At 44.5% G+C, this 12,123-nt stretch overlaps 1 protein-coding gene across 2 annotated transcripts in view; it reads right to left on the reverse strand.

The window, feature by feature from the left end:
- Positions 1 to 3,011: 3,011 nt before the first annotated feature.
- ssh2a (slingshot protein phosphatase 2a) overlaps positions 3,012 to 12,123 on the reverse strand; it is an 83,616-nt gene continuing 74,504 nt past the window's right edge. For both annotated transcript variants that reach the window (XM_034167940.1, XM_034167939.1), the window contains 4 exons: positions 11,867 to 12,013; positions 10,372 to 10,572; positions 9,399 to 10,293; positions 3,012 to 5,252 (listed from right to left, as the gene is read on the reverse strand). In XM_034167940.1, coding sequence (XP_034023831.1) covers positions 3,555 to 5,252; positions 9,399 to 10,293; positions 10,372 to 10,572; positions 11,867 to 12,013 — 2,941 coding nt within the window. In that variant the 3' untranslated portion in view covers positions 3,012 to 3,554. The remainder of the gene's footprint in view (positions 5,253 to 9,398; positions 10,294 to 10,371; positions 10,573 to 11,866; positions 12,014 to 12,123) is intronic.

A 12,123-nucleotide genomic window follows, 5' to 3' on the forward strand; every position in this document is an offset into this window, starting at 1 on the left:
ACCGTGGGAAGTCCTTAAAGCGACAGAATCGCCTCAAAATCTCTCATCAGCCGTTAACATTTTCACTGAAAACCAGCTTAATTTTTTGAACCGTGTCCACTTCGATGTGTCTCACAGGTTTAGAAAAAAATTTTGATCAAACAACGCGCCAGTCTCTCAGCAACTTCTCAGACAAAGGAATTCCGACGAGGGGCTGGACAACTCCTCCCACAAGGAGTGCTCACAGGCGAATGACGTCACCGACAGGCGTGGAAAAACTCACGCATGCGCACGAGGGTTCAAGCATGTCTGACGTAAAAACATATGAATGAAATCCATATAGTTTTTGAAAAAAATAAAAAGGACCGTTACTTTATTGACAGCCCTCGTATTCCCTCCACCTTCTCAGCACACATACTCCTCACTTGTCAGCACATTACCATGTGCATCTTTTACCACCGTAACCTGCTGCACATCCTTTCCAGCTCTGTCCCTTTGTATGGCCAATAGTTACAAGTCCTTTTCTCCTTCCTTACTATTCCAACTTCTTGTACAGCTCGCAATATGCCTTTTCCTTCGCTTTTGCCACTTCTCTTTTCGCATTACACCGCATCTCCTTGTACTCCTGTCTACTTTCTTCATCTCTCCGAGTATCCCAAAACATTTTCGCCAACCTCTTTCTCCTTATGCTTTCCTGGACCTCTTCATTCCACCACCAAATCTCCTGGTCTTCCTTCCACTGTCCAGATGGCATACCCAGTACTGTCCTAGCTGTCTCCCTCATCACATCTTCAGTACTTTTCCAGTTGTCCAAAACTGCTTCCCCTCCAACCAGTGCTTCTCTCACCTTCTCGCTAAATTTCACACAACAGTCTTCCTCCTTCAGCTTCCGCCATCTGATCCTTTGTTGAATCTGATCACCATCTGATCCTGTCGTTCTGCCACCTGATTCTATTTTTTCTTTAAGGTGTGGCTCCATCCAGATGGGTGTGGTGTCTTCTTCTGCAGGCCTTCCATCCTATGTGCACTGGCATGGGCTCCCAAAATTTCCTGTATTGTCTATTGTGTTGGTAGCATGGCCCAAGCAGAGAGGGTCACCCCTTTGAGTCTGGTCTGCTTGAGGTTTCTTCCTCAAATCAGCAGAGGAAGTTTTTCCATACCACTGTCGCCTGTGTGCTTGCTCTCAGAGTTGGTAAGGTTAGACCTTACTTGTGTGAAGCACCTTGAGGCAACTTTGTTGCGATTTGGCGCTATATAAATGAAAATAATTTGAAAATTCAAATTGAAGATCTCATTGAGTTCCATGCAACTTTAAAACATACACATACTGCTTCGGCTACATTCATAAAAAAATCCTTTTTGCAAAGTTGAGTGAACTTATGGTGGTGAGTCTGAAAATGTAACCACTGTTAATCACAAAATAATAGTTTATTTCTCAAATTAGCGTGGAAACTGTCAGACCCCATTCAACACATTCTCCCACCTTACTGTTTTTAAGTCTGCAGGGTTGTGAGGAGTCATGACTGCAATATTTAAATTTTAGAAATTGCTGCTAAATGGAGCTGCAACTATCATTTTTGCAATTGATTAATATATATTTTATTTTTGATGTATTTATTTTTTAAAATAATCCATTATTTTTGGATTAGTCAATCCTCCCCTGGTTAAATTACAAGCTAAATTTCTACCAATAACTTTCAAACTTGTATTTGCATATTTTGTCAAATGTATCTATTCTACAATTTTAAAAATTAGAACATACAGCATATAAAGTGACAAAAATTAAGAATGTAAGAATTGAGATAGTAAAATAAAATCCAAAATATTTCATTGTGCTGCAACTAAATTTTTTTCAGCAGTTAACCTGGTGATTATTTTCTGGGTTAAACCATTTGCTGTTTGGTCCAGAAAATGGTGAAAAAAAGGAGACCAAAATTATGCCCTCAAATATTTTGTCCACAACCAAAGATATTCAGTTTACTGTCAGAAGGGAGTAAAGAAACCAGAAAAATTCACATTTAAAAAGTTGAAATCAAAGAATCTTTACATAAAAAGCAGCCTCCAAATAATGAAATGATTATTTAGTTGGCAATGTTGCAACTCTTCTTTCACTGAATCAGAAATTTTTACTTATCGTTAGCATACGTATTTCTGCACACAAACTGTTTCACAGACAACTACACTTGCTAATTCAGCATCTACAAACCATGCAGCAGGTGGCAGACACGTCAACAGAATGCTCCATATGCAAGATTAAAGTTACTTTTTCGATTCCTCTATTGCATCAAAGTTCACCAGTATTTCCCACCATTTTGTTTTTAATTTAGTGAGTGACAAGACTTTCTTTTTCCTTGAGTTACTGTGTAAACCTGTAGAGGACAGACTTATTATTTACCCATCTCCACTTCTCACTGCATGTCGGGAGGATACATGCCTGGGCTTTTTCAAAGACTAAGAATTCCACAATTCAATATAATTCCTGAGCTCAGTCGACTTGTTCCAAGTGCCAACATACTTTTTTGTACCTACCCCACCATCAAACACACTCAAGTATTCAGTGCCACGAGTGTGCAGAGACTAAAGATTTAGTTGTGCTTTAGAATCCACAGATTTAATTTATTTTGTGATCTTTCTGTCCAGTATTTTTTCAGTCTGGAAAATGTCATCCACATTTAATAGTTTCTAGGTCAGTGTGTCTGATGTGCAGCGCAGTGGCATCTCTGGTTTAATTACCCACATCAAACAGTGGTGAAAATGTCAGCCTGAAACCAACTGTGCACTGACAGAAAGCGCTCCCGCAGAGACGCACTCAGAACGAACCGCACCTCTGAGGTCATTTCAGGAAGAAAAATTCTGGCTTTCATTGGGGGAGTTAAAAAAAAAAAAAAGTCATTTCACCCACTTTCTGCTTGACATTTCCAAATCTGCAGCTCTCTGCCTATCCAGCAGGTGGCAATAAACTCAAAGACATGGTTCATGAGGGTGCCTCAATCAAACAGCCCAAAAGAAGAATTTTACTGTACAGAATCACAGCCGTCAAACAAAACTCAAAAACATTTATTTACGGATAAGGGACTGAAAAACAAACAGCTTTCTGCTGGTTTACAAATCTGAATAAAGACATCTGTTAATTGTGAAAACACAAATGCACATGAAGACACGCCCCCACTGAGATCAATGCAAAAACAAAAACAAACAAAAACCCAAAAACATGTCCAGAGAAAAGACTCCAAAATAAAACGCCTTGTGATTCTAAGTAGTAAAGTGCATATTTTGAGAACAGCCCCCACTTGCTGTAGTTCTAGGAACTAAATAGCCAAATCAGGGCCACACAGAAAAACAATGGTTCAGTGTCAATTTGGACGTTCGTATTCATTACCGTATACACACATATCTCAACTCCAGTCAAAACATGTCCAGTGGTTTACACGCAAATAGACATTCAGCATTTCTTACATGCTTTGGACTCGTGCACGCACACTCACTCACTCACACACGTCGGCACAGACGTCACGCAGCTGCATTCACACATGTGCGGTTCCAGTCGTGTCCCTTTCCAGTTCTCGGCGGTGAGGTTACATGGTGTTGTAAAGCACAGTGATGGCTCGCTGTCTTTTGTCAGCGGACGCTTTGCGAGGACGCCGTGACGTGTGTCCTCTGCCCTGTTGGCGTGCTGTTGGAGCAGCAAGAGCTCCGTTGCCCCCGTCACCTGGCTTCTCCGCCTCGTCTATGCGGTCTCTCTGGTGACAGGTTGAGGATGAGGACAACGGCGATGGATGCGAGGATGCGCCGTCAGCATCCTTGGCGTCGTGTAGTTTTTCAACATATGAGGTCTGAGGAAAAACTCGCTGCTTTTTCCAGGCGTCGTCGGAAGGAGACGGGGACATGTGTAAAGTGTTTTGGTGCTCTGAGGACGATGTCCTGTGTGTGCCTGTCCTTATGTCCCAGTCACTGAGGTCACTGGCTGACAGCTCCAGACAGTCTAGTTTAGCTAAGGAGGCGGACCGCTTCATGAGAGAGGGGGGAGTGAGACCTGCTTGGCGAATGCGAGCTTCAAGCTCGGCGGCTCCGTGCCACCCTTTTGGCTCAAGGCATTTCTTCCCCGGTCTCTCTCGGGGCCGCGGACCTGCTTCCAGTCCAAGATGGACACGTTCACAAATGGTCTCTTTACAAGGTGCAGGCTGCGTGTCCATCGTCTCTCTCTGCACTCGAGGCGTCTCCGGGTCGTGGCTGTTGTCAGGTGTCTTGAGGCCGACACCCTCTTGGAGGAACGCCTGAAGCTCCCTCAGCGTCTGCTGGATTCTCTCCAGCTCCTGGCTGCCATGAGACAGCCGGTTCAAAGCATCACAGCCGGGGCCGCAGCCCACTCGCCTGCTCTGCACACCGGAACCCGGCCCGGGGTCTGTGTCTGATTCCTGCATCGTCACTCCTTGCAGAGTGATGTGATTGGAAGAGGCCTGAGATGGAGATGTGACCTGTGGGTTTTGGTGGTTGAGTGGGCTCTGCCTCTGGGATGGAGCTGAGGTAAGCAGAAGTGATCCTTCTGACTGACTGGTGGTGGCCACCAGTCCAGATGAAGCCTGGGCTTCTGTCGCTGTGTGATTATCCACTGATGTCGGCACAACGTTAGGCGCAGCACCAGAACCTTGGCCGATATCAGAGAAGCACAAAGTGTGCTGGAAGTTGTCCGTTGTGGGGGAGGCAGGGCTTTGAAGCTCTTGTTTTAACATCGTCTCCTCCTCTCCGTCTTTGGGATCAGCATTAATCGATACCGAATCATTTTTACCTTGAAATGTCTGAGGACCTGATGAAGGCGTTTGCCCTGCGGAGTGCAGAGAAGAGTCGGGGGAAGGGCTGCCAGAGTTCAGGTGGCAGGGAGACATTTGGGCAGGAGGGTGTTCAGAAGTCGGGGAGTGCAGAGGGGATCGCTGTGACGCTGCCATCTCTGTTTCCTGTCTCAGCTTCTCCTCCAGCTGCTGAGTGGCTCGCCGCACTGAGCCTGACCGCCGGTCACTTGGCAGAGTGGTGGGTGACTGTGAAGGTAGGGTCAAAGACTCATGGGTGACTACAGAGGTCTCTGTCTCCTCCTGAGAACTTTGAGAAGACACGAGATGGGCTGACGAGGAGGCGGCAGCGGGAGAAAGAAGGCAAGAGGCGGGCTGGCATATGGCTTCAAGCTCAGTGACAATATGGCGGACTGATTTCCCACCGTCGTGGTTATTCGGACGCTCCGGATCAGTTTCACTGGTGTTATCTTCAGCATGGGGTGGAGTCTGAGAGAACAGAATGACAGAAAACAAAATACACAATTTTATTAATTTTTATGTTGTCAGTAAAAAAAAAAAAAAAATTATAAAAAAACAAAATCTATATTTTCATGTCCAGTACTGACATGTATCAGAGCTTGAGTCGACGATAGAGTGGGATTCATGTTTTTTGTTTTTCTCTGTGCTGTTGTGTCAACTGTCCACTCTGGAGACATACAGTGGGGAAAATAAGTATTTGACCCCCTGTCAGTTTTGCAGGTTTTCCCACCTACAAAGAATTGAGAGGTCTGTAATTTTTTATCGTAGGTACACTTCAACTGTGAGAATCTAAAAAAAACTCCAGAAAATCACATTGTATGATTTTTTAAATAATTAATTTGCATTTTATTGCATAAAATAAGTTTTTGACCCCCTACCAACCAGCAAGACTTCTGGCTCTCACAGACCTGTTAATTTTTCTTTAAGAAATCCTCTTATTCTGCACTCTTTACCTGTATTAATTGCACCTGTTTGAACTTGTTACCTGTATAAAAGACACCTGTTCACCCACTCAAATCAATCACAATCCAACCTGTCCAAGTCCAAGACCAAAGAGCTGTCTAAGGACACCAGGGACAAAACTGTAGACCTGCACAAGGCTGGGATGGACTACAGGACAACAGGCAAGCAGCTTGGTAGAAGACAACTGTTATGATTATTTATTAAAAAGTGGAAGAAACACAAGATGACTGTCAGTCTCCCTCGGTCTGGGATTCCATGCAAGATCTCACTTTGTGGGGTAAGGATGATTCTGAGAAAGGTCAGAACTACACAGGAGGACCTGGTCAATGACCTGAAGAGAGCTGGGACCACAGTCACAAAGATTACATTAGTAACATGATGCTGTCATGGTTTAAAATCCTGCAGGGCAGTAAGGTCCCCCTGCTCAAGCCAGCACATGTCCAGGCCCGTTTGAAGTTCACCAGTGACCGTCTGGATGATCCAGAAGAGGCATGGGAGAAGGTCATGTGGTCAGATGAGACCAGAATAGAGCTTTTGGGAATCAACTCCACTTACCATGTTTAGAGGATGAGAACAACCCCAAGAAAACCATCCCAACCATGAAGCATGGGGGTGGAAACATCATACTCTGTGGGTGCTCTTCTGCAAAGGGGACAGGACGACTGCACTGTATTGAAGGGCGGATGGGTTGGGTCATGTATTGCGAGATTTTGGCAAAAACCTCCTTCCCTCAGTAAGAGCAGTGAAGTTGGGTCATGGCTGGGTCTTCCAGCATGACAATGACCCCAAACACACAGCCAGGGCAACTAAGGAGGGGCTCCATAAGAAGCATTTCAAGGTCCTGGAGTGGCCTGGCCAGTCTCCAGACCTGAACTCAATAGAAAATCTTTGGAGGGAGCTGAAACTCCAAACCTGAAAGATTTGGAGAAGATCTGTATGGAGGAGTGGACCAAAATCCCTGTTGCAGTGTGTGAAAACTTGGTCAAGAACTACAGGAAACATCTGATCTCTGTAATGGCAGACAAATGTTTCTGTACCAATTGTTAAGCTCTGTTTTTCTCGGGGGGTCAAATACTTATTTTATGCAATAAAATGCAAATTAATTATTTAAAAATCATACAATGTGATTTACTGGATTTAAATTTTTTAGATTCTGTCTCTCACAGTTGAAGTGTACCTACGATAAAAATTACAGACCTCTCCATTCTTTGTAGGTGGGAAAACCTGCAAAACTGACAGGGGGTCAAATACTTATTTTCCCCACTGTACGTGATCACTAGTATTTGTCCTCTGAGATGACAAGTACTTATATTTAGAATCTTTACTGAAAAACAAAGCGTGACATTAGGCCACACCCACTTATAAGAGTTACAAACCAGCCAAACCTCACAGGAAGCAAACCAAGCTAGACAAGTTCTACAATGTGTCAGTTGTTATCTATTTTTCAGTGTTGTGCTGTCTGGTGTACATCCGCAGAAGAAATAACGTGACTGAAATTCAATCGATCCTGAAGGAAAACAACGTGCTTGTTCTCTCTGGTCTCGTATTCTTCTAGTTTCATAGTTGATGTTGCTTTTCTCCTCCTGCTGATATTCTCTCTACAGCAGCGCTTCGTCTCTTCTGATGAAGAATTTAAGAGTCGTGGCCAATTAAAACACCCACTGAGACATTCTGAGAATTTAAGCTACATGAACAACAGAATTAAACCGACTATGAGTAATCCACTGATAGCACCACACTGAATATTAGAGACTGAAAGTCACACATAAAAAACAGGGGCCGGGTGACAGTGGTTAATATTTTTCAAATCTCATGAAATTTTACCCAATTTATTTTTACCCCTAAAGGAACCAAAAAATGAAGAAGCACACTGAAACACTAAAAATCTGAAGTTTGTTTTTCGGGACCACCCTAATGTACATACATGTTAAATTTTAGGAGGCATGGTGACTTAAGCCCCGTTTACACAGACGGTTTTGTCAGCGGGTAGTACGTAGACTGAAGTTCGCGGTAGTTCCAGCTGTTTTCATGGTGGAAAGGGGCGGAGCATTTCGCCGGCGTTTTGACCGCTGTACTAGCCGCAAATACGCTGATAAAACGCCGCTAAATCCGCCGAATAAAGCGGCGTTTTGACGCCGTAGCATCCGGCACACGTCAGGCAACGGGGGTTAATACCCAGTTCTATCCTTTACAATCGCAGGTTAAGACGCGCGTGAGAACGGTGGTGTTCTGCTGCCGCCGATAATGCCCTGTGTGCCGCTGGTTTTATCCAGGCAAATCCTGCGTTACTCCAGGAACTTTTGCATATAGGCACCGCCCCCAGAGTATAATAGGCTGAAGCAGCAGGAATACATGCCTCTGTCACTTCAGGGGGAGGGAGATCATCCTCAGCCTTTTCTCCTTCCTTTTCCCCCTCCACCACAGGCCTGCCCTCTGCTTCTGAACCAGACCTCTTGGTAAGTCCTTGCCGCTGCCAATTTTCTTTTAGGAGGCATATTGGAGCTTCTCTGCAAAAATATCTGGAGCTGGCTGCGAGTGAGAGGGCCTGCATGCAGCGCGCTAGCATTTTTATACTGACCGCCGCCTATCGGCCATTTGGAACGCCGTTAACCGGGAGGTGGCATTTAGAACGGCGTACTGTCTGCTAGCGCTGCTGTTTTGTCTGCCTCTGTCGCCGGTTAAAACGCCCTTGAGGACGCCGATGTGGGCTCTATTGCCATTTTACACGCCGTTGATTAGGGATACAACGCCGGCCACCAATTACGGCGGTGTAAACTGCGGCACTACAGGAAGGGGCAGGATGAAACGGTGATTAAAAAGTATCAAACGCCGTTGTTCACGTTGTCTCCGTTGTCACGCGAATTCTCCAGGAGCGCTCCCGGAATTATTCGACATGTTGAATAATTTTTTCGACGATTCCCGGTAAAGCCGGAACTAAGCCACGCCCCCTAGTGCCGGCGTTAACAACGGCGTTTGATCCTTAAGACGACCAAAAACTCTTCTGGGACGCTTCCGGGGGCTCTTACCATCTATGTGTAAACGGGGCTTTAGAGGTTTGCATTGTTGCCTCACAGCAAGATGGTCCTGGGACTTTCTGTGTAGAGTTTGCAAGTTCTCCTCATGTTTTTGTGGGTTCCCTCTGGGTGCTCCGGCTTCCTCCCACTTCCAAAGACATGCAGGTTGTGAAGTGGAAACTTTAAAACTGACCAGAGTGTGGTTGTGTTTGTCTGTCTATATGTGACGTCCTTTCCAGGGTGTACCCCACCTCTCACCCTATGACTGTTAGAATAGGCTTCAGCTCCACCGTGATCCTTCTTTGGAGTAAGCGGGGATAGGAGATGAATTGCGTGTTACAATGTGCCTTATTTTTTTGTACTATGTACATCATCTTAGTGTAATTGTTAATGTTAAGCTTTGTGCTTAACATTAACAATTACATTTAGGTCAAAGTATGTTTGAAAATGCAATACAAGTTATTTTTAATGATGCAGTTTAAAAAAAAAACAGTTTGCTACATGCAGTGGGTTGCAAAGCTTCAGATGTTTTCTGCATTAAACAAACTAAATTACAAAGACAAAACCATGAGTAAAAACAAACAAACAAAAAAACAAAACAAAAACAGCTGAACAAAGAGGCTGAATGGGTCTATACCTGTGCCATCCCGTCCCCCTGCAAATCTTCTTTCTCCTTCTTGGTTTCTTCATTTTCCAGAGGGACAGGTGAGAGAAGAGTCCTCTGCTGCACCTCGTCAGAAAGTGTCCAAGCTCTATCATCTTGAGCCAAACCCAGAAATTTTTCCCTGGCGCTAAAGAAGTCGATGCTGTCGGTGCTGTGGTTGGAGGACCCGTCTGCTTCACCACGGCTGTCCAAAGCGACGTTCGTCTGTGGCTCACTGGGGTTGTTGTTGTCATCACTGGGACTAGAGGAAAGCACCAGGGTGAGAGGTTTGGTGTTCTCCGGGCTGAAGGGACTGTACGTGTCGCTGATTAAATCGGACTCCAAATTGTCCAAGTCACTGGAGCCCACTGTGAGGGACGAGAGCTCGTCTGAGCTGCTTCGCTCAGACAGAGGAAGCGGCAGTTTTACGAGGTCATGTTTGGGCAAAGAACTGGACATCTTCGTGGGAGGAGCAATCTCAGCACTTTGGCGTTCGGGAGTAGGGGGTAGGATGTGGAGCGATGCTGGAGGGTGAGGTACAAGAGTAGGCACTGCGACGGCCACGTTCGCTGAACTGTCCGCGTCTTCACACTGCTCACAATCTGAATCCACCTCCTCGGTTGCTGGTGACTCACACACACCGTTGGAGCACATATGCGGGTCAGAAGAGTGTGAACTGGCCGTTCTGCCAGAGTCCTGAGAGTCAGCACCAAGCGCATGCAGCACAGCCACACCCAGGAAGTGATGCAGTGCGGCAGAGGAGGCGGTGTTGTTGATGTGAGAGTCACAGTGGCTCAGGGAGTGCGAGGAGGGTTTACATATAATTTCTGGGTGATCTGACAGGTTGCCATCAGAGCGTGAGCGCCACAGCTTATTATGCCTTTGTTTGCTGTGAAAGAAAACAAGTTTTAGATTGATGTGATAACAGCAAAATCAAACTGTCCAGTTGCTCCCTATGAAAGCACACCTGGCCAGCAGGATTCCCTGATATTCCTCCAGCTGTTTCATGAAGGATGGGTTTGGTTTGGTGATGGTTCGCCGCTCTTTAACGTAGTCGAAAGCAGTGTCCAGGTCCCAGCCGTACTCCTTCATGGCGTAAGCGATCACTGTGGAAGCTGAGCGGCTCACCCCCATCTTACAGTGAACCAGACACTTGGCACCGGCTTTTCTGGGAAAGACAAGAGGACAGTTTTCCTCATATAGCAGAAAACATTTTATTATGCAGACGAAGCCGCTGAAAATCTTACAATGAAAGCACCAGTATAGAAGTTACGTGACTGCACAACCTCATAACCACTGGCTCTAATTTGGGACTACCAGTTCCAAATTAGACTTTTTAAATCTATTTTTCCCCCAGCAAGTACGATTCACTTCTTTTTGGTACTGCTTGATATCATCCTATAATAAGGGCTCATAAAACCCTGTGAATTCTGCAAGTCCTTTTAAGATCAAGTCAACATTGTTTGTATAACAGGCTAAACCTCGTTTATGCGTTCCCCTTTGAAGATGAACCACGTCACTGTTATTACTGTGAGACATTGTTGACATTTTGGTTATAGGTGCCCATCTAGGCCAGGATAAGTTTGCATCTCAGCAGCAGTAAGTACTCAGTCCTGTAACCTCCACCGGGGACTGAAAATATTTTAGGAAATAGCTCATTAAATACATAAATAAAATAAAATAATGGTTTTAAAAAAAAAATCTTTCTTGAAAATGTGTGTACTCCCTGAACCCCAAGCAGTTTGTTTTTTTGGTCACATTTTCTTCACTATGGGCTAATTTTTCACTGCACCTCAAAGTCCTGCATTGTTTTAGAAAAAAAACATAACCACAGCTAAAAGCTTTTTTGTACAGTGTTAACATAGAACAGAGCTGCAACTAACAATTTGCATATTCATTTAACTTACTGATTACTTCCTCTATTAATCAATTAACTGTCAGATGCACAAAATGTCAGAAAATGGTGAAAAATGTTGATCAGTTTTTCCCAAAGCCCGAGATGATGTCCTAAAATATCTTGTCAGAGAGAAGGGGAAAAAAAAACAAACAAAAAAACAAAAACAAAAATATTCACATTTGAATTTTAGTAGTTTGTCTCAGCTGAGTTATTCAAGGGTTCAGTTGTACTGAGGCGTGCCATATATATATATATATATATATATATATATATATATATATATATATATACACACACACACACAGACACTTTTTCAGATTGCATGTGACTAGTTATCCAAATGGAATCAGTTGGCAGACATGTTTAGGTCAAAGACCATTGGAAACTTGAATACCTGACCACTTCTATTTTTACAGTCTCAGGTGGTGATAAATGGTGTCCTTTGGGACAGTTTGAAAGGAAAACACACCTTTCAAACCTGCTGGCAGGTTGTGGAGTTCAGCTGGCTGATAAGAACTGGACTTAGAACCTAATGACAGCTGAGTGTGTGTGTTTTTGCTCCTACTTTGCTTTGGTGATGAACTTGTAGGTGTCGTTCCAGTACTCCAGCAGGTTGGTGGCCTCTTCATCATAAACTCTGATGTTGTGGTATTCAAACATCCCTGGGAAGAAGTTGTCTATCTCTCTGGTCACGTTCAATATGTAGCGTACTCTGTACAAGGAACAGGAAGAAGGTTGACCTGCTGCACCACATACAAGTCAATCAGACGGGGAGGGCTTAGCTAATGCCACAGTTGGATTCATTTCAGTAAGCTTTAATGA

The sequence above is a fragment of the Thalassophryne amazonica genome, chromosome 4 (assembly GCF_902500255.1).
Source record: "Thalassophryne amazonica chromosome 4, fThaAma1.1, whole genome shotgun sequence".
Taxonomy (NCBI): Eukaryota; Metazoa; Chordata; class Actinopteri; order Batrachoidiformes; family Batrachoididae; genus Thalassophryne; species Thalassophryne amazonica.